The 21,822-nt window shown below is 44.9% G+C and overlaps 2 protein-coding genes across 2 annotated transcripts; both read left to right on the top strand.

Moving 5' to 3' along the window:
* Nucleotides 1-695: 695 nt before the first annotated feature.
* Nucleotides 696-10,211, top strand: LOC114503067 (keratin, type I cytoskeletal 28). The gene is made up of 8 exons (XM_028520445.2): nucleotides 696-1,860; nucleotides 2,513-2,595; nucleotides 3,600-3,756; nucleotides 5,592-5,753; nucleotides 5,838-5,963; nucleotides 8,733-8,950; nucleotides 9,597-9,652; nucleotides 9,918-10,211. Exons 1-8 carry the CDS (start codon nucleotides 1,288-1,290, stop codon nucleotides 10,058-10,060), a joined length of 1,518 nt encoding a protein of 505 aa, XP_028376246.2. The 5' UTR covers nucleotides 696-1,287; the 3' UTR covers nucleotides 10,061-10,211.
* A 3,815-nt stretch (nucleotides 10,212-14,026) lies between these two features.
* LOC114503065 (keratin, type I cytoskeletal 27) lies at nucleotides 14,027-18,881 on the top strand. Its single transcript, XM_028520444.2, has 8 exons — nucleotides 14,027-14,554; nucleotides 15,035-15,117; nucleotides 15,706-15,862; nucleotides 16,147-16,308; nucleotides 16,415-16,540; nucleotides 17,922-18,139; nucleotides 18,358-18,407; nucleotides 18,558-18,881. The coding sequence occupies exons 1-8, from the start codon at nucleotides 14,111-14,113 to the stop codon at nucleotides 18,698-18,700; spliced, it is 1,383 nt and encodes a 460-aa protein (XP_028376245.1). The 5' UTR covers nucleotides 14,027-14,110; the 3' UTR covers nucleotides 18,701-18,881.
* Nucleotides 18,882-21,822: the final 2,941 nt, after the last annotated feature.

Here is a 21,822-nt window from a genome sequence, read left to right as displayed (position 1 = left end):
CGACTTTACACCTGACGCCACGCCCAAGCCTGAAAGCGGTCCCTCCTGCCCGGCCCCTGCTTCACCCCGCCCCCAACCTCTGCTTCGAGAGGAGATTTCTCAGGCCACTTCTCCTTGCTCACCTCGCCTTCCTTCTCAGCTTGACCTCCCCCGAGCCCCCTACACACACACACACACACACACACACACACACACGCACACCCAGTTTGTAACACAATCACAACAGCAGTAACAGTGATGTCGGCCCTTCAGGGACAGTGTGCCATTTGCAAGACCCTCCGCTAAGCGTGATCTCCTTTGGTGCCTCAACAAACTGACCTGGTGGAACCATTTTTAATCCACACTTTCACAAAAATCTGGACACTTTCTGCAAGCCTCTCTGGGTTCAATTTAAAAGATATTTTTTAATATCATGAACTGCTTCATGTACTTTTCTCCCAAATTGGCCTAGCAACTTTTCTGTGGGAAACTGACCATTCTTCCCCTATCTCCATTCCCGTCTTTCTCCCCACCCCACATCTGCTCCTACATCCTATCCTGTCCCTCCCCTGTCTCCTCTCCCTCTTCTCCCTTCATTCATCCTTCACTGCCCCCTCCTCCGCCTCTCCTTACCCCCTCCCCTTTCCCTCATCTCCGCCCCCAGCTCCACATCCACGTACCTAATACACGGCCTGCGAGCCCCAGTCCGGTCCTACCCACACATTCCTTAAAAATTGCAACCGTATCTCTTTCATCTCTGCACTTAGCATCACGTCTTTATTTTTGCCTTTAGCATTGAACACCAGACACAGTGGCTGTACGTGTTCAATAAATGAATCAGTCAATATTCGAGTTATTGTTCAAGGTAATCAACAGATTTTATCATCCTGGTAAGACCAAAGAGGTTACCAGGATTGTATTTTTTAAATATCATGGGTTTTGCTCTAATGGGATGAAATACGTGTTTCTGTTGGTAATGGTTCTTCATATACCTTTCTGGTCATTAAGACTTTGCTGGAGCTGATAGCACCCTATTACAGGCTCACTCAACTTTGAAAACTTTATAATATCCTGTGCCAGACAATGATGGGATAGTCCTAGGGTCTAGATGAAAGTGAAGGATTACTCACTCAAAATTAGAAGTTAAAATTAAAGTAATGAACTTAATATAGAATGAACCCCATTATATTTAAGATAACAAACACCCCAAAGCAATAGCGAGGGACGGTAGACATTAATCTTTTTAAATCATCCAATTATACATAATTTTATGCTAATCTGAATGATGCCATTTTTTTTTTTTTTGGCATGCACAGCTCAAACAGAAACATCCCGATCGTTGCGTATAAAAGCCCAAAGAAACCATCGGTGTACAACACTCTGTTCTTCATTGAAGTCGCAAGCATTGCAGACAGGGTGGACGTTCCTCACACCACCATGTCTCTCCGGTTTTCCAGTGGGTCCAGGCTTGTCTGCTTGCGGTCTGGAAGTGGATCTGTCAGGCCATCCAGCGCGGGTGCAGGCTTGGCAGGCGGCAGCGCCTGCGGCAGCTCTGTCGCTGGAAGTGGATTTTCCTGTGGCTTGGGAGGGGGCTTGGGCAGTGTTCCCGGTGGAAGCCATGCTGGTGGCGCCTTTGGAAATGCTGCCGGTGCCAGCTTTGCTGGAAGCGAAGGAGGCCTCCTCTCAGGGAATGAGAAGGTGACCATGCAGAACCTCAACGACCGCCTGGCCTCCTACCTGGACAACGTGCGTGCTCTGGAGGAGGCCAACGCTGAACTCGAGAGAAAAATCAAGGGTTGGTATGAAAAATACGGCCCTGGATCTTGCCGTGGACTTGACTATAGCAGATACCACCTGATGATCGAAGATCTTAAGAATCAGGTGAGAAATCACAAATCTGAAACTATGCAAAGTATCTGAAACCAAGAATTACCTCACCAAAGACACAGAATGACAACAGGAAGTGCCTCGTAACTGCTACCTGTCATTTGTATTGTATTTATTTATTATTTATTTTGCTAATCATTCTTCCTGTTAGTCAAATATAGGCAGTTTGATTCATGAATTTCAGTGTAGCAAAACATTAGTAATTCCATCATTGTTCATTTTGAAGTATATTCATTGATAAGAAAGTATTATGTTCTAAAGTTATATGAGTCTATGAGAGAAAATAAACCATACCTGTATTTTTAAATTAAATTTTAAACATATTGGTTGTTACTTATGAAAGATTTTTTTAAGATTTTATTTATTTATTTTTTTAGAGAGGGAAGGGAGGGAGAAAGAGAGAGAGAGAAACATCAATGTGCGGTTGCTGGGGGCCGTGGCTGCAACCCAGGCATATACCCTGACTGGGAATCGAACCTGTGACACTTTGGTTCGCAGCCTGCGCTCAATCCACTGAGCTACGCCAGCCAGGGCCGAAAGTCAGATTTTTATGCAAAAGCTTAACTGTCTAACATTTCTTATCTCCTAAAGTAATACATTATAAAGGTGATGCATTTGTTGTATTCTTCCGTCTGGTTTCTTCTAGGTTATCTCTTCCACAGCTGCTAATGCTAATGTCATTCTGCAGATTGATAATGCCAGGCTGGCCGCTGATGACTTCCGGTTAAAGTAAGTGATAGAAAATAATCACACTCTAGAAGAAGTTTCTTATCTATTTACTTTGTTAAATAAAAATTTCAATTTCAGTTTCTTCCCAAATAGAATTAAGTACAACCTAAGAGATTAAGCCTGTCCAGGTAGCTCAGTGAGTTAGGGCATTGTCCCAATATGCCAAGGTTGCAGGTTCGATCCCCGGCCAGGGCACCCACAAGAGTCAAAGAATCAACCAATGAATGCATAAATAAGTGAAACAACAAATCCCTCTCTCCCTCTCTCTCTCTCCCCCTACTTATCTCTCCAAAAATCAATAAATTTAAAAATATAAAGTACAACCTAAGAGATTAAAGGAAGCAATGCATGTTATAAAACTATAATATGATATAATGCATGTTATAATACTTCCACCCGGTATACTCATAATTTACATATTTATTACATTGTTGGGACAAAAATGGCACTGCATTTCTATGCCTATCTAGAATAGTGCCGAGAACAAAGATGTTTACAAACATTTGTTGACTAAGTAAAAATATTCACTGAGATGAAATTCTAAAATGGTACTTTTATGTCCTTGGGACACGCCATTGGAATCTGTGTGGTTAAATAGCTGCAGATTTATCCTCCACAGAACTGGGTGAGAGGAGGGAAGAATGGCCTTCTCTGTGCACTTTTACAATATTTAGAGTCTTTTTTTTAAGAGTCACTTGCTAATCTTTTTCTTTAAGATTTTATGTATTTATTTTTAGAGAGGGAAGGGAGGGAGAAAGAGAGAGAGGGAGAAACATCAATGTGCGGTTGCTGGGGTCCATGGCCTGCAACCCAGGCATGTGCCCTGACTGGGAATCGAACCTGCGATGCTTGGGTTCACAGCCTGCGCTCAATCCACTGAGCTACGCCAGCCAGGGCAAGAGTCTCAATTCAATTTCTAACTTTCGATGGAAAGCAACGGAGGCTTGTCGCTCTGTCTCTGGAAGCGGCCTCACTCGCGCTGATGTTCACGTAACGCGTCTCAGGTACGAGAACGAGCTGGCGCTTCACCAGAACGCGGAGGCTGACATCAACGGGCTGCGGCGCGTGCTGGACGAGCTGACGCTCTGCAGGACCGACCAGGAGCTGCAGTACGAGTCCCTGAGTGAAGAGATGACATATCTCAAGAAGAACCACGAACAGGTAGGAGAAGCCTGACTTCCAGTCACATCACAATCCTGTACATTTTAAACACTTTGGGGGAGACTATGAAGTTAGACTAGTGATGCATGCTCATTCAACCAACACCAAGGCATAGAAAGAAAGAATTTCATTGCTGCCACTCTGCCTTTCTAACTTCGTTCCCCAACATAATAAATGTTAATCATTTGATCTGCCAATGTTTTCTCTCCTTAGTGAGCTTGGGTTTACTTGACTATTGAACCAATAATAGCTCCATTATTTGACACATAACACCAGGCAACTTCAAACCCTCCAAAAAAATTACTATCCCAAAAGTAATTACAAAAGTCTCCAAAACCACAGATGAGAAATTTTCAGAAGACCACCTAGGACAGGATGTACCCCACCATTGGTTAGAAAAGGCTCAAACACCAAATCTGCTTGCTCCCAAAGGAGGAAATTATGGGAGAGGGGGGAAGGAGGAAAAACTCAAAAGGGAAGTGAAATAGAAGAGAACCAGGGAGGGCAGCGAGTGTCCCAGAGCAGGGAGGTGGAAGGGTCGGGCCATCACAGCATCAGCCGGAGAGTGAGAAGCCCACGCACCGAGTGTGAGACATCATCAGGCACAGACAGGGTGCCCACAGCAGTGCAGCCTGGCGTGGGCATTCAGACAGGCTCGGGGTGGCAGCGGGGCTCACTGTCCCCCTTAAAGACACACACACTGAAAGAAGGTGCCTCTGAACGCACTGAGGGTGGGAACACAGAGCCATTCATATCTCCACATCCCCTGAGAATGTCCCATTTACCACCCTCACCAGTGACCAGGGTCCCTACGATAACTCTAAGCACTTCAACGTTCAAAACTTTGATAGCAATGAAAATGTTTCTTCATGGCAATCCTGCACAAAGCCCCCCAAACATGAAAAGAACTTACGGTAATCAGCGGTGTCCTCGGGCAACGCAAACAAACCTTCTGTCCCTGTTGGACCCTGGAAAGCCACCAGTCTCAGGTCGTACCCAGATGGCTTAAGAAAGCAGAGATGGCCATCCGTCAAACATTGTGACTAATGAAAAAGGTCAGCTCCCTAAGGAACCAAGTCCAGGTCACCGATAGGCTAATGTGTCCAGAAGTCTGTTCTTCGAGTGCGTCAGACCGTTTAATGATTCCGGCTAGGATGCGTCCCAGGACAGGGAAGCCACAGAGTGCAGGGGCTCAGAGCAGACTCTCTGGAGCCAGAGGACGCACCCTGTTCAGATCTCGGAGTGTTCGAATCCCAGCCCTTTCAGTACTAAGAATCTTGGGTGATCGTACATACCACATCCGGAGAGGGCAAAACACCTGACTGGGTCCAGGCATGTAAACTGCTTAAAATAGTGCCTGGCATTCACAAACGCTAATGAATGATAGTTCTTGTCCCTTGTATGAGAGTTTCATGAGACAGGGATTTTTTTTTAGGGTTTTTTAGTTTTGTTTTGTTTTGTTTTAGCTTTTTTCCAGTGTTTTATCACATCCCTGAAGAAACTCCCTGACATTTAATTAATAGTTATGTGCCTAATACCTCTCTGGACTTTGGATCCCCTTCTCACTTAAAAGAATATAACACGTCTCTGGAGATGCGGACCCTTTGTTGTGTTGCTGTTTGCGATTGTTTTAATGAGCATATTGTTAATTCCATAGATAATCAGCCTATGGATCAGATAAGTCCATTTTAAAGATCTCATGCCTTTCATTGTCCGCTGGAACTTAAACCACAACCTTTGAGACACAAAGCAACACGTAGGGAAAGTGTTCTCAAGCTGTAGACTGCAGGTGACCCTAAATGGGCCCCTAAAGCCAGGCCCGCCTTTCCCTGCAGGAGATGAAGGCTCTGCAGTGCGCCGCGGGGGGCAACGTGAACGTGGAGATGAACGCGGCGCCCGGGGTGGACCTCACGGTCCTGCTGAACAACATGCGGGCTGAGTACGAAGCCCTCGCCGAGCAGAACCGCCGGGACGCGGAGGCCTGGTTCAACGAGAAGGTGAGGCCCCCCCAAGCCGCCCTGCTCACGCCCACCGGAGCGTGCGCACTCGGTTAACCCCTTTGCGCCCGCCCGGCCCTCCAGAGCGCTACGCTGCAGCAGCAGATCTCCGACGACGCGGGCGCAGCCACCTCGGCCAGGACCGAGCTGACCGAAATGAAACGCAGCCTGCAGACGGTGGAGATAGAGCTGCAGTCCCTCCTGGCAATGGTAGGTGACGGCGCAAGGCAGCCTGCATTTGGGGATTCGAAGGAGCCTCACTGAAACCCTTCGGTTCTCCCTGTTCATAGCTTTATCTACAAAGACGTCTGGGAAAGAGCAGGAAGGGGAGACCCTGAGATACGCAGAAAGAGAGACGGACAGGGCTTTCTTCCTGCCTGAGGCCACTGAGGGCTTCTTCCCGGGAGGGTGCTCAGTGCCGCCTTCATGAGTTCCTGCCTCAGCTAGTTCAGCTCAGCCCTGGACCTCGGGCGGTGGGCTGTTTTGCTCCACCCGAAAACTGAGGGGCAGGCTTCCATCGGGCGAGCTCACAGGGCAGAGTTAGCGTCCTCCGCGGCTCCTAGTAATGACGAAAGCCTATTAAAAGCCACAGCGAGCTTTTCATCGGGCAGAGGAAAAGAGGGTGCCTCTCTGATTCTGCATGAACACCGGTAGGCTTTGCATCACCACAGGATCCAGGACAGAGGTCGCTTCCACGCACACCCCGCAGAACCAGGCCGACTCTTTAGAGGTTACCCTGGAGACAACCCACTAAAACCAGCCTCCTCTCTAGAGTGTTGGCTGGCAGGACCCAAAAGCCTTGATTTTGAGGATTATGGCACATATGTGGCCCAGGGGTCCCCTGTCACCATCCCAGTCTGTAACACAAAGAAAAGTGCCACCATTACACAAATGAGGACAGTAAGCTAAGAAAGCAAGACCCAAAACAATGAGATGATTTTGATTTAGCTGAAAAGGTGCAGTGCTTGTAGTATTTACACTGGAGACTTATTTTACCACTGAATAACCCCAACTTCACCAGCATGCCCCTCTTTTCACCCTGGTCACCACTGAGGGCTGGTACCCGGGACCCTCCGGGCCACTCTGAGCCCCCGGAACCCTCCTCTCTTGCCCATTCCCCTATCTCCGACAACTCAAACCCTGAGGGCCTCTTCCCGGGCTGTGCCCTGTGTACCAATCCCGCCCCCTCCCGCCGCCTGTCTGAGCCATGTTTAAGGAAAGGAATTCCTAAGCTCCCAGATCAGAATTTAAGCATTTTCACATAGAAACAAGGACTTAGAAAGTAGTTAGGGTCTATGCAGCCAGTCCAGTACTGCAGTTTGGGCCCATGAGAGAATCCACAATAAAAACCCCTTTTAACATACAACATACATGAATTCTAGAATAATGGTGGCACAGAGCCTCACTTCCATACCTGAGATCCTTTTGTCATAGATGGATCCCAAGCATAATCTCCTATATTTTTGCACACCAATCATGTGTAAAGTGGCAGTTGTCTAAATGGATAAAGGCCTCACATGCTTTCTATAGTACACCAGCTTCCAAGTTCATCCTGTCCTCCTTCCTCATCTTCAGGCCCACGTTTGCAGCAGAAGGCTGTGGGGTAGAGATGCTTTGCCCTCTTATTTTAGAGTATTAACAACCTTGAAAGGCTATACCCTATGAGGACACATCATCAAGGAAATTAAAGTTTTGAACAGCTGAGCACACACCTCACTGACACCTTGCCACTTCTTGCCTCCCCCTCCTCATTACCATCCCGGTCACCGTCCAAATCCTCTCCTCTGGAGAGCCCAGCACCACCCACGTAATGCGCCCATCAGCCTGTTAGACCCAACATCTGCCGGTTATGATACACACTTTATAACTTCCTCTTTACAGCCTTAGAATCAAGTCCATAGGTAATACATTTAGCACTATACACGAAAATTACTTTAAACCAGTACAGTGCTGTAGCTGCGATAAGGAGGAGAAATAAATATATTTTAAAATAAAATGAATTTAACACGTAAATACTTGGGCCCAACACCCTAGAATATGTGATGAAAGAGACAGAGGCTTACACATTTCTTTGATAAGTAAGTTTTATTTTAAACAGTCATAAATTGCTAAAAAAAAAAAAAAAAAAGAAGAAGAAGAAGAAGAAGAAATAAATTGCTCCATACAAGATGAAAAGGAAAATAAAAGAGTGGAAAGGTGGGGGTGGACATTCGGATAATAACTAATGTCAGAAGAAATAATAAGCACCCAGGTGTATTTATACAGGATAAGGGGAAGAGGAAAATGACTTTAATTGAAGTAGGGATCACATGACAAGACAAATTACAGGCTATGGAAGTAGAAATGAGGAGGCATCATACTCATAAGAGTGGTGTTGCAATAATGACCTGCGCTGTGTTATTAAACATACCGCTTGTCTTGAAATCCCACCCCTGTAAAGGCATCATTTCGATCTCAGCTTAAGAAAAGGCCTTTGATGGGCCGTAGGACATCGAGGACCGGTTAAAAAAAGAAGCACAGCTCAGAGACCTGGGAACGTTGGGGGGGGGGGGACCTCTGAGGACCGCAGCGGAATAAGACTGAAAAACAATAGGCAACCCAACAACAAATATGTAATTTCAAGGTGTAAGATTTCCAATACTGATTTTGTATTGGGCTGCCTGAAAAAGTGTCCTATCATACATTTGATATGGTTGGTCATCATAGGGAATGTTACCTACATGTCAGGAATGTTCACTGAGACAGTCAAAAGTCTTAGGGCGAAAATGTCCTTTATCTCATGCCGGGTCATCTAGCAGGCCTACCCCTCCCCCACCACCCGTGAACAGGCCCTTCCCCTTCCTCTCCACCTCCCATTTCACTGTGACGAGCCCCAGAAATTTCACCTAAGGAGCAGTACTGCTTTTTGCTGGGGAACACTGGTGTGCACAGCCCTCCAAGTGCCTTCATCCCTTGCTCTGACATCTTTTATGTCCTCAGAAACACTCCCTGGAGTGCTCCCTGTCCGAGACCGAAAGCAACTACTGCGCGCAGCTGGCCCAGATCCAGGCTCAGATCCGGGCGCTGGAGGAGCAGCTGCACCAGGTCCGGACCGAGACCGAGGGCCAGAAGCTGGAGTACGAGCAGCTGCTGGACATCAAGGTGCACCTGGAGAAAGAAATCGAGACCTACTGCCGCCTGATAGACGGAGATGGGAAGTAAGTAGCACCGTGTGAAAATCCGGTTTTATCTATCTGAAACCACAACCACGCGTCGTCCGTTCACCTTCCACGCCTCCGAGCCTTTTCTCCTTTATCCCCACAGCAGCACAGCATGTTCGCCTCTTGCCTCTGCAGCCCTCTCTCCCCCTGTTTCATACACCACAGCCTCTTCCTCGTCCGCCTTCATGACCCGGGTCATCCCTGAAGACGCCCCCATTTATCGTCCATGTTAGTTACTGTGGGTTTCCAGATTCTCCCAACATCTCCCTCTGGGTTTTATCCATCTTTCAGCTCATTCCTAATATCACTGCTGCTTCGAAATAAACATTCTCTGTGTAAACCCCCAGGAGAGAGAAAGACAAACAGACAAGATATAGATCCACCCTGAGTTTAAATTTGTGAGTTTAAAAATCAAATGGAAACAAGGTGTATCCTCTCTTTAGATGACATTTAATTTCTCTCAGCTCCTACCCGCCCCCCCAAAATTCTATTTTCCTTTATTAAAAAAAAACTAACATCTGTCTTTAGCATACAAAGTTCACTTGAGTTCATGTTCCCCTATCCATTCAATAACTATTTCTCACATGATAAACAAAAATATTTTTAAAAAAATAAACTGGGTTGGTTCGTTTGTTTTTTACAGCTCCTGCTCCAAATCAAAAGGCTTTGGATCAGGAAGCTCAGGGAATTCATCTAAAGGTAATAACATCTAGTTATTTCTACTGCAGCAAATGGCAGTCACACACTAGGGCAACAAATGGTACTTAAACAATTTTAACTAAAGTGCTTAGCTTGGAACATAAAAGATTCCTTTAATAAAACTGTTCCAAGCTATTCTTATAAATCTGTGCTTACTCCCTCTCCAAAAGTATACACAATGTGCTATACGGCAAGCAGCAGTTGAACTTTTTGTTATGTAATCTTGTGTGTTGACTATGTGCATTCACTTACGTTCTATTTCTAGATTTATCCAAAACGACCCTGGTGAAGACGGTGGTTGAAGAGATAGATCAACGCGGTAAAGTCCTTTCCTCAAGGATCCAATCCATTGAAGAAAAGACATCCAAAATGACCAGCGGCAAGACAGAACAAAGGTTTTCTTTCTAGCCATCACTTCTGAGAAAAGAATAACTTGGGGAAGGACCCTGCACAACTGCATTATTCTAAATATCAAGGAGATAATGAAAACATTTTCTACTCTTAAAGATAAATTCCTTAGGGGAAAAAAAACCCTGTTTTCTTAGTTACCTTTTACAGGAAGAAGGGTGTTTATTTTCAAATAAATAAAAAAAATTGACGTACAGTTATTTGCATTCACTCGTGACTAATAAATAATTATTTGAGATTTATTTTTTATGTATGATTCACAGGAAAACACTGATGGAATGTATTTTAATTTTGAATGATAGTTCAATGCCACATGACATTTAAATATTAAACATTCAGTAGGCATCATCTTCAAATCTCACCATTTTTTGTTTGGGCAAATCATCTGGAAAATTTCAGAAATTCTCCTGTGCTTTAAGAGTCTACCCCTAGATGGCGCATTTCTGGTGTTTTTACCACTGATCCCATCTCCAACTCTTCTGGAGATCCAGATGCTGCTGCCCAGGACACCATCTCTCCTGTAATCCGGATTAGCTCTGGAAAGATCCACAGCAATGAGCCTTGTGTTAATGAATTCTTTTCTAGAGCAAAGATTGGCAAACTTTTTTTGTTGTTGTCAAGGCCCAGATAGTAAATATTTCAAGCTATGGAGGTCATAATGTCTCTGTTTGAACCACTCAGCCATCATAGCAGAAGCAGCCGTGGACCACAGATAAACAAGTGAGCACGACTGGGTCCCGATACAACTTTATTTATGGACACAAGTTTGAACTGAAAATAATTTTGACATGTCACAAAGCACTGTTCTTTTGATTTTTCCCAACCACTTGAAAATGTAAAACCATTCTTAGCTCATGGGCTGTGCAAAGTCAGGTGGCAAACCAGACTCAAACCACCAACACCTGCTCTAGAACTTAAAATCTCATGACACTGAGGAATATTATGGTTCTGGTGTCTTTGTGTTTCAGGATCGAAATGTATGGCAGGGATATCCGACACATAGGACATTCCCTAACTAGAAGGGGAGCAGCTCTCCTTATTTCTCTAGTATATGGCCTGAGTCTAAAGAGAAGCTCCAGGGATGGCAGGAATTCTACCCAACAGCCCAAGGGTCTCATGGGAGTTCAAAGAAGTGGCAACAGATGGGATATTTACAACATCCTGAGCCAAAAGTCATCAAATGAAGCAACTACTAGAAATTCATGGGGAAATAACTTCCCAAATGTACAACACACAGAACCAGCAATATAATTTGCAGGGCTCAAAGCGAAAAGGAAAATGTGGAGCCTCTTGTTCAAAAACCAAGAAAAATGTCCATTAAAGGCACTTAAATATCATTGTTTTCTCTTCCACATTTTTCCTTAAAAATATTTTATTACTTAGAATATACAATACTTGTAATAGCTACACATATATAATAACGTTAACTTACAAATTGCAAAAAATAACATTTTATGTGGTAATTTTATGTAATACAATAATAATGCTTTATTAATGTGATTTCTTGATTAGACAACAGATTTTTCTGGCTTTTCTGCAAATTCACTTATTAGGTCATGAAATTTTTATTTTTAGCAACTTCATTTTCAATCTGTATAATTGAAGGTGATGTCAGTCATTCTTGGCAAAGATTTTAAATACTCTCAAATGGAGACATGAACAAAGACAAAAGGGAGGGAAGGAAAGTAGTAAAATAAAAGAATGGACAAGTGAGTTAAATAGAAACAACATCAAGAAGAGTCTTAAGCTCTGGCTGGTGTGGCTCAGTGGGTTGGGTCCCAGCCTGTGAACCGAAGGGTCACCGGTTTGATTCCCAGTCAGGGTACATGCCTGGGTTGCAGGCCAGGTTCCCAGTAGGGGGCATGTGAGAGGCAACCCCACACTGATGTTTCTCTCCCTCTCTTTCTCCTCTGTTCCCTTCTCTCTAAAAATAAATACATAAAATCTTTAAAAAAAGAGTCATAAATTTCAGGCAAACGAGCTTCATCTAACCTATCATCAATGGATTTTAAACTGGAGGAGAGTGGAGGAAGGGAAGAAATACTTAGTGACTACATATTATTGAAAAGCATAGGTGCTTTACATGTTTAAACTACTGTTGCTTAATAGCCTCACAACACACAAGTACTAATAGCTCCATCTTAGAAATGAAAAACCACCCTGGTGGCGTGGCTCATTTGGTTGGAGCATCATTCTATAAACCGAAAGGTAGCAGGTTTGATTCCCAGTCAGGGCACATGCCTGAGTTGCAAGTTCAGTCGCTGGTCAAGGTGTGTGCGGGAGGCAACCAACTGATGTTTCTCTCCCCCTCTTTTTCCCTCCCTTCCTCTCTTTCTAAAGCCAATGGGAGAATTAAAAAAAAAAAAGAAGTGAAAAACCAAGGCTCAGAATGAATGAACTTTGCATTGGTCCCACAGCTAGAAAACGGCAGAACGGGGATATGAATGCTGATACATCTGACTCAAGGGCCCAACTTCTTTCATGACTGGTGTTGTGCTTCAGGAATAATGCCGTGGCCCCTACCTACTTAAGGACCATGGGGAAAGAAAACAGAAACCCAGTTAAGGTCCTACTAAGTGAGCTGCAAGACAATGACAGTGACAAGGAAAATGGAAGAGAAAAATGCTTCTAGAGACACGGCAGAAGTAGACTCAAGGCGACCTGCTGAGTTCCCGGATGGAAACTGGTCGAAAATCACAGCAATTAGAGATTTCTTAGTAATCTTAAGCATGACTCAAGGTAACTCCACCAGCAGCTAATGGAGAAAGATGCATAAGATCGAATTTTGATGCCAAGGCAATTGCGTGTTCAGTTGGAAGTCACGACAGAGCATCCAAGTGGAAACGTCTGGAGGGTGGAGTAAAGGGTGCGCCCTGAAAGGGGAAGAGGCCAGTGCGAAAGATGTGTATTTAGAACGTTCACCTGGGGCCGAGGAGGGATGAGATCACCCAGGGACAGTACAAAACAGGGGCACCAGGTGCAGAACTGTACGGAATGGCAAATTCTAGAGCAAGAAACTAGGAATGGAAGAAAGAAGAGGAACAAAGAGAGATACAGAAGTATTCTCAGAAAGCAATCGTTCCAAAGTCAGTAAAACTGGAGTAGTTGGTATCAAATGTGTCCAAGAGGGCGTAGGAGAACAAATGTGAGGAATGATGACTGGATGGCGATGCGGGGTAATTAGCAATCTCTGAGACATCAATTTCATAAAGTGGTGGGGCCAAAATCCAGCAGTGAGTAAGAGGTGAAAAATGGAGGAAGTGAACACAGAAATTCTTCTAGAAATAATGCAAGGAAGGAATGTAAAAATCCCAGAAATCTAGAAATACAAGAGAACACACAGGCCACGGTCTAGTTCATGTTCAGAAGAAACTAAGGCCCAGACAGGCTAACCGATGCCCTGACTTAACCGGGTTAGCAACGCAGTTTAGACAGAAAACCAGCGGAGATGAAATGGTAACTCGGGAGGGATGGGGTATCAAAGAAGAGTCCATTTAATTCTTTCATTCTCACTGAAGACCTGACCTCCTTCCTGTGGTACCGTGAGACCACGGTCTTAAAATTACTTTCAACACACCTGAAAGAAAAATCATACTATCCAGAGAGAGCCATAACTACGATACTCACCTGCTGGTAGCAAATGCAGCGTTGTTGGTTGAATCAAAAGAAAGCGAAGTTTGTCTATCACGCTTTTTTATTCTTACAAGAATTTTATACTCCTGACGCCTGGAAGACAGGAAGCCTTACTCACACCACATTTGAAATGCGCCACTATAATAATGTGGATAATACTCCTCCCTGTCCCATTTCAGAGATAACAGATAACCCCCAGGTAACTATCCACCTACAGAAGTGGACACAGCAGGGCAAAGTCATTCATTAAGAAAACATCACGCAATTATGAATAATTCCACGGTGAGCTGGCTATGGGTAGCAGGGTTCGTGGAGAGACACCCTGCGAATGGGTATATAAAGACCAACCGGGCTGTCTGGGCAGGACATTCGCCATCGGAGCTCCCTTCCAGGCCCCGGCTCTCCTCTCTGAACACCATGTCTGTGCGCTTTTCTTCTGCATCCAGGCGCCTGGGCTCCTGCGGGGCCGTGGGCTCCGTGCGGCTGTCTGGTGGGGGAGCCGGCTTCGGGGCTGGAAACGCGTGTGGTGTGCCGGGCACTGGCAGTGGCTTTTCTTGTGCCTTTGGGGGCAACTCCTCTGCGGGAGGTTATGGGGCAGGGCTTGGCGGGGGCAGTGCTTTCTGCGGGGCCTTCACGGGGAATGAGCACGGACTCCTCTCGGGCAACGAGAAGGTGACCATGCAGAACCTCAACGACCGCCTGGCCTCCTATCTGGACAACGTGCGGGCGCTAGAGGAGGCCAATTCGGACCTGGAGCAGAAGATCAAAGGGTGGTATGAGAAATTTGGGCCTGGCTCTTGCCGCGGTCTCGATCATGATTATAGCAGATACCTCCCAATCATTGACGACCTGAAGAACCAGGTAAGAAACACAATGCCGTGAAGGTCAAGACCAGCGAGAGTATTTAGCCACGGGCACACACACAAACTAAGCGGTCACATACCGCAAGCAGAGCTCCGCTTCAAGCTTCTAACTTTCGGTCCTTCGTTATGAATACTAAAAATAGTTCATATTACAATTCTAATCTTTGAACATGTCACATCTGGCACCTGGGACAAGGCATGCATGCTTATGCTTTTAATAATATTAAAATATCAAAACCTACCCAGTGTCTCCAGCTATCTATCTATAAGTTTTTCCATAGAAAAAGTTTTGGTTTTTAATGGGTGGGGTGGAGAATAAAAGAGGCCATACTTTCATTTCCCATTCGAAAAAGAACTATCTTAGTATTGGAGACAGAATGCCAGAAATATTACTATTATTTCATAGGTTACATTTTTGCAAGGAAATTTGAACTTTCAAAACCTGTTTCCTCACTCTTCACTCCCCTCCCTTTATCAGATCATTTCTGCAACTACAAGCAACGCCAGCGTCGTCCTGCAGAACGATAATGCGAAGCTAACAGCGGATGACTTCAGGCTCAAGTAAGTAGAGCCGAAGAGAAGCTAAAAAAAAGTTCTAGCCAAGCATTTCACTCTTTCATTTAGGCTATTTGAAGTTGGCTCAATTCTCCGTTTCTATTTGTTCGTTTTAAACGAAATGTATATTAGAATGACTAGCTGAATTGTGTATTTTACGCGGGAAATTTGGGGGCTGGCACAAATGTATGTCAAGATCATATGAAAGAAAATTTTGACTATTTCCACTCTCTTGCTTCAGAAAAATTAAGTCACTGCATTGTGGGCAATCTTACTGAAGTTTTGAGTATATTTCCAAGGGTGTCCAACCTGCAGCCCAAGGGCCGGAATGCAGCCCAGGATGGCTGTGAACTCGGCCCAACACAATATCATAAATTTACTTAAAACACTGTGAGATTTGTGTGTGTGTGTGATTTTGTGTCACAGTGTATTTAACGTGTGGCCCAAGACAACTCTTCTTCTTCCAGTGTGGCCCAGAGATGCCAAAAGGCTGGACGCCCCTGGAACAGTTTGACCTCAAAGTTTGCTTTGAGTTGTAGGATGGCCTGAAAAGTGATGTGACTCACGGGCTAACGCTTTCTAACATTTCCCAAGGTTTGAAAACGAGCAGGCCCTTCACCAGAGCGTGGACGCAGACATCAACAGCCTGCGCAGGGTCCTGGATGAGCTGACGCTGTGCAGGACGGACCTGGAGATCCAGCTGGAAACGCTGAGCGAGGAGCTGGCCTACCTCAAGAAGAACCACAAGGAGGTAGGTGCTCTGTCTCCCCGGACCTCACAGTCTGCCTTCCTCCCAGGTTTTAAAAATGAATTTCAGACGGCACATGGGATGTCTTAAATCGATTCCCAGAAGGAACTTGTCAATTTCTCCATCTGGCTTAGGCTGTTTTAAATGTGTCTGCTCACCTCCCTCTAAAGAAATGAATCCTAAAAAAAAAAAAGTTTCTAAAAAGATCCACTATATGGATCGCAACTTTCTGGCTCCTTTAAAAATATTCACATCCTAACATGGTCATAAACACTCTTTTTCCCCAGGAGATGAAGGCTCTGCAGTGCGCCGCGGGGGGCAACGTGAACGTGGAGATGAACGCGGCGCCCGGGGTGGACCTCACGGTCCTGCTGAACAACATGCGGGCTGAGTACGAAGCCCTCGCCGAGCAGAACCGCCGGGACGCGGAGGCCTGGTTCAACGAGAAGGTGAGGCCCCGCTAGCGCTGGCGCGCTTCCTCGGCCCTGGACCCCCGCCCCCCCCTCCGCCGCGTGCTGACCAGGCCCGGCCCTAACACGACTCCTGACGTTTCAGAGCGCCACGCTGCAACAGCAGATTTCCGACGACGCTGGCGCCAACACCTCAGCTCGAAATGAACTTACTGAGATGAAACGTACTCTTCAAACCCTGGAGATTGAACTTCAGTCCCTCTTAGCAACAGTAAGCAAAAAAATTATTTTAATTTTTTTAAAAAATTGCTTTAGAAGTTGAGAAAAAAATTGGAAGAGCGTTTTCTTCCATACGATAGTCCTCACTTTCATTTTTACCTATTAATTACTATGTCTGTAATAAGACACACTTGCATTTTGCACGATAGAATCCTCTCTGCCTGAAAATTACACTTAGACGCTAATTATTGTGAAATATTAGAAATTAACAGATACAGTTATTTGGAGATAGTCCAAAAAGCAAGTTTTCACCCTGAATCTTCTCTCCCAAGTCGGAAGGTCAGAAACCAGCCCATGGGGTGCAGAAACACGCTTGCACCCCTCCCGGCCTCTTCGTCCAGCACATCCTTTTGGCCACTTAATTACAGACACTTAGAAGGTCCTTTTTGAGTGGCACACACAGGAAGCAGAGGAGAGGTGTGAAGGTCGCCCACAAGGCCGAACAGGCAGGATGGTAGTAATGACCTTTTTTATTAAGGGTTTGCCCAGCACTTTCACCCACACGAGTCCGCCACAGCCCTGGGGCTTGGGTGGGGCAGCCTCGACCGTTCAGGTCCTTAATTCCAAAAGGAGAACCTGAGATTCAAAGAAGTGAGGCAGTTTTCCCAGAGTCCCACGGCGGGACACAAAGGAGCCATAACTTCTGTCCAAATTTTCTACCTCCTCCGTCTAGACTTGTCTCACACTGCTGGTAAACCTCCAGATTGATCCACCAAAACAGAGGTTGTGGGCGTATATAAAAGTGGGACTTTATGTGCAAATTATTGCAGATGAAAGGGTGAGATGCTTGCGCCTTCATTCCGTGTAAGAGAACGCAAGCCTTCCTCCGTGGGGCAGACCCTGCACTCCACGTGGGTTCACCAGCCAATGAATCAAATGACTGAAAGCCAAAAAAGGTCATTCTTTTCTTCGGGTCATTCTACTTCTGGAAAGAATGTGCAGTTCACCACAGGACTTTCTTTTTTTAATAGAAGAGCTACATTCCGCATCAGACAAGGCTGTCACATGATTAGAAATGAGGTAGCAAAGTTAAGGGGGACTTTTATTCTGGGGGGGAATGGCAAACTGTGTCAGACTCAACAAGCACAGGCTACACGGGGGGCGGGAGCTATCTTCGCACTGAGCCCCACGAGGAACCCACGTCAGCTTTGCTAATACTCCTGGGCACGTGAGCAACACCCTCCACCAACTGTGTTGTTCTCAAAAAATACTGTGACATATAATAAAGGCAACAATTAATGTTGGATGAGTAGAATCTTTTTGGTAAATGTCGTTTGTATTCTGTACAAACAACTCTCTTAAATGCCTATGTGCTTTGCCTTCCTCTAAAAGGACACTGACCTTTTCTACTCCACTGTCTCACTGATCCACAGAAACACTCCCTGGAGTGCTCCCTGACGGAGACGGAAGGCAACTACTGCGCGCAGCTGGCCCAGATCCAGGCTCAGATCGGGGCCCTGGAGGAGCAGCTGCACCAGGTCCGGACCGAGACCGAGGGCCAGAAGCTGGAGTACGAGCAGCTGCTGGACATCAAGGTGCACCTGGAGAAAGAAATCGAGACCTACTGCCGCCTGATAGATGGAGAAGATGGGTAAGTACTGCTTCCATTGAGGGAACTATTTTTTGAAGGTTATTAAAGGCTTTTTGAAATCAAGTACAAAGTATGTATGACCTACATCACATGGACCTAAACCCCTTCTCAAGTTATTAAAGAATCCGAGGCTCCCCCCCGCTGAAACCACTATTTGTCAGTTTCCTCGGCACAACACAGGGTGAAACAATTAACAAAAGCTCTCCATATTTTTATAGCTCTTGCGTTAAATCAAAAGGATACAAAGGACCAGGAAATGAGATAAAAGGTAAGCACAAAACCAGTGCTGAGCATCACTGAATATTTGTATGCTTCAAAGCATGAGTTAATTATTATATTTGTATGATTCAAATGACGAGTTCATTATTTCCCCTTTATGAATGTGATAAATTCTAACGATTCCTCTGTGTCCCTTTAGATTCATCGAAAGGCACTGTGGTTAAAACAATTGTTGAAGAAATAGATCCTCGTGGTAAAGTTCTCTCGTCCAGAGTTCAGACCGTGGAAGAGAAGGCCACCAAGGTCAACAACACGAAGAGCGAACAGAGGGTGCCTTCCTGAGCCCCAAGGGGATGGCCTTAAGTTAAAGTCCGAAACTGAAGCTAGATTCCTAAGTGAGGGCCCTCTTATGTTTCTGCTTTTTTCCAGTGAATTAGGACAAACTGTTTCTAGAATAGTAACTTGTGGGGGGGGGGGTCCTCTGTGGTGGTGTTTCAATAAAAGTTCTTCCTGTTGCACGTCATCGTCCCTGGTTCTGGTCTACCTTTACATTGTCAACGTAACCCAAACTAGAGCTGAATTTTGTTTGTAACATACTCTGTTTAATTCAATGGCCTTCCCTAGTTATGAGTCAATTTAGCAAACTAGCTGGAGTCGTTTTCACATTTCTGTAAAATTTGAAATTTCTCCTCCTTCTCTAAATACTTATTACACACACACTAAGTACTGGCAATGAGAATAAAACAGTTAATAAAATCGAGTCCCTAAGTGCAACATGCTCATAGAAGTGAACATAAGGAATTGCAGAATCAGAAACATCCTGCAAATGGAGAAAAAACTATAAATGTGATATTTGAAGGTAGAAGGGAAAAGAGAGAGAGAGAGAGAGCTGGGGGGACTGGATAGGGCAAGTGGTCAATTCCACAATATTAGGCCACAAAACAAGTCTTACATTTAAGAAAACTGATATTAGGAGATCTAAGATGGCGTCGGAGTAGGAAGGAGCAGATTTGGCTTTCCTCTGCTCAGGGGAGAAAATCCTGACTAATCTATGGAGTAGAAAGGCAAGCAACCAACATATTTCAGCATTTTTGAAAACAGAGGACCAAGGATTGTGGCAGAACCTAAAGAACAAAGAACAGATCCTAAGGGAAGTGCTACAACAAGCTGTGAGAGCACGGGCACCCGCTTGCGGGGGCGCTGGTCGCACCGGCCGGCGGCGGATGGCCGCACCAGCACCGGTAGCACCGGCGGTGGACGGGCCGCGCCCGCTCGCGGGAACACCGGCGAAGGGGAGGTGCCTGCAAGGAGAGCATCCCCGCACAGCAACCCACAGCAGTAACCCTGGGGAAAGACCTAATTCCCACACCCAGGGCCCAAGGCTAAGGAGCCAGTGCGAACTCCACGGGCCAAGGAAGAAAAGCCAAACAAATCATCCTTCAGTCTGCCTCATCCAGCAAGAGCAGAAAAACCGGTTTGGCCACTTTGAAACCAAGAGACTTTTTAATTTGATTCTATTTTTTTAACAATTTTTAATTTTTTAAGTTTTATTGTTTTTATGCTCTTTTGATTTCTTTTTCCTCTCTTACCTGATTTCTTGCTTTATTCCTTCCTCCTTCCTGTCCTCCAATTTTATCTCTTCTTCCTGCCTTCGTCTGCCTTTTCTATTTTTTACTTTCTTAAATTTTTTCCTAAATACCTACAAGTGTGACAAAATCCTGGATCAGTGAAAAGACCAAAGTTGAACCCAAAGAAGGGGCATCACAACAGCTGGGACAGTGAGATAAATATCACTCTGCTATTACAGAGAACCTGCAAGTTATTGCATATTTGTATTATTATTATTTTTCCAGTGTTCCTACATCTTTTTTTTTTCTTTTTCTTTTTTCTTTTTCCTTTCTTTTTTTTTTAACAGTATTTGTATATCCCTCTTATTTTTGTATAGCCTGCTTTGCTAGGCTGGTTTTATTGTATGACCTGACAGCTTTCCCCTGATATCTCTTTCTATACTGTATTACTAACCTACTGTCCTTGAACTCACCTGTGGCCCATCAGCACACTACTAGATGTACTATACTCCCTATCCATGTTATCTAGATCTCATAGACTCTGCCATATGAATGTTGCCATAATATTATTGTAAATAACTGCTGTTCCATACAATTGTAATTACTTCACAACACCCTCCCCCCAGATCTTAGCCCATTTCAAAGTTTCCTGAACGCTATTACTGTAGTGGTTAACTCTATTCTCTCACACACTACACCTATTTACTATCCTTTACTCTCACCTTACCCCAGAATCTGACCGCCCACAACCTCTCTGCTTTATAGATCTAACTCACAATCCTTCCTCCCCCAACAAGAGTCTTATCTTCTTTCCATCCTTTCTAAAAATCAGCTAGCTGGGTGGAAGACCACGGTTAACACTATACATAGTGAAAGGATCTCCTATATTTTCCCTACTTGCTACTATTGTAAATAGCATAGAATTCTCTGTTGCTGTCTTAAACCATTTTGCCTTCCCCCTCCAACTGATGACAAAAAAGAATAGGTGGAGGAGGTGAACACCAGGATACCCACTGGAAGAGGAAACCCAACAACAAAGGAACCACTAACAGATAGCAGCAGAAGAAGGTGAAGGAGGGAGTAGTAACCACACAAACCTCAATCCAGGACTTATCTGGAAATACAACTAAACAGTAGAGACAGTACCCAATACAAACAACTGAACAAGATTTCTTTAAACCTTGTACACACAAAAGATCCAGCTTCAACACAACCTGCCCTCACCAGCACAGCAAAATACAGAAGGTGGTGGACAGAGTGACCCACATTTAACCAGCTGGTGGGAAGGAACCACCAAAGAAAGACTCAACAACAATCAAAACCCAAAGGCAAACACAAAGCCAACTTAAACGACAGCCCAAGACCAGCGAGCGTGGGGGGTCAAGGAAACAGCACCACTGAAACTCACTGCTACTCTACTAAAGAAGTTCACATCATAAACCCAGGGAGCCAGAACAGATCAATATAAGAAGCTGAGGCGAACAAGAAGAGTCCCACAAACAATGGGAAAACAAAGAAATAATCCCCAAACGAAAGGAAAGGAGGAAGCCTCAAAAAGAATGCTGAATGAAACAGAGGCAATTCAACTATCAGATATTGAATTCAAAGCAGTGATTGTCAGGAAGCTCAATGAGCTCACAATGAGCTACGAGAGTCTACAGGGAAGCTACAATGAACTCAATGAAAACTACATCAGCATAAACAAGGAAATAGAAACTCTCAACAAGGGCCAAGAGGAAATGAAGAATACAATTTCTGAACTGAAGAACACAGTAGAAGGAATGAAAAGCAGGATTGATGAAGCAGAAGATCGGATCAGCGAGCTAGAGGACAAAATAGAAGAAAACACCCAGAAAGAGCAAGAAAAGGAAAAGAGGCTCAGAAAAAATGAAGAGG

The sequence above is a fragment of the Phyllostomus discolor genome, chromosome 8, assembly GCF_004126475.2.
Source record: "Phyllostomus discolor isolate MPI-MPIP mPhyDis1 chromosome 8, mPhyDis1.pri.v3, whole genome shotgun sequence".
NCBI classification, from domain to species: domain Eukaryota; kingdom Metazoa; phylum Chordata; class Mammalia; order Chiroptera; family Phyllostomidae; genus Phyllostomus; species Phyllostomus discolor.
This window is presented reverse-complemented; position numbering and strand designations above follow the sequence as displayed.

Bases quoted from the DNA above. Each gene is read 5' to 3' on its own strand.
- LOC114503067 (XM_028520445.2), top strand. From the start codon at position 1,288: ATGCACAGCTCAAACAGAAACATCCCGATCGTTGCGTATAAAAGCCCA. The intron at 5,754-5,837 runs GTGAGGCCCCCC...CCGGCCCTCCAG, and splicing joins AGGCCTGGTTCAACGAGAAG to AGCGCTACGCTGCAGCAGCA. The intron at 5,964-8,732 runs GTAGGTGACGGC...TTATGTCCTCAG, and splicing joins TGCAGTCCCTCCTGGCAATG to AAACACTCCCTGGAGTGCTC.
- LOC114503065 (XM_028520444.2), top strand. From the start codon at position 14,111: ATGTCTGTGCGCTTTTCTTCTGCATCCAGGCGCCTGGGCTCCTGCGGG. The intron at 15,863-16,146 runs GTAGGTGCTCTG...CTTTTTCCCCAG, and splicing joins TCAAGAAGAACCACAAGGAG to GAGATGAAGGCTCTGCAGTG. The intron at 16,541-17,921 runs GTAAGCAAAAAA...ACTGATCCACAG, and splicing joins TTCAGTCCCTCTTAGCAACA to AAACACTCCCTGGAGTGCTC.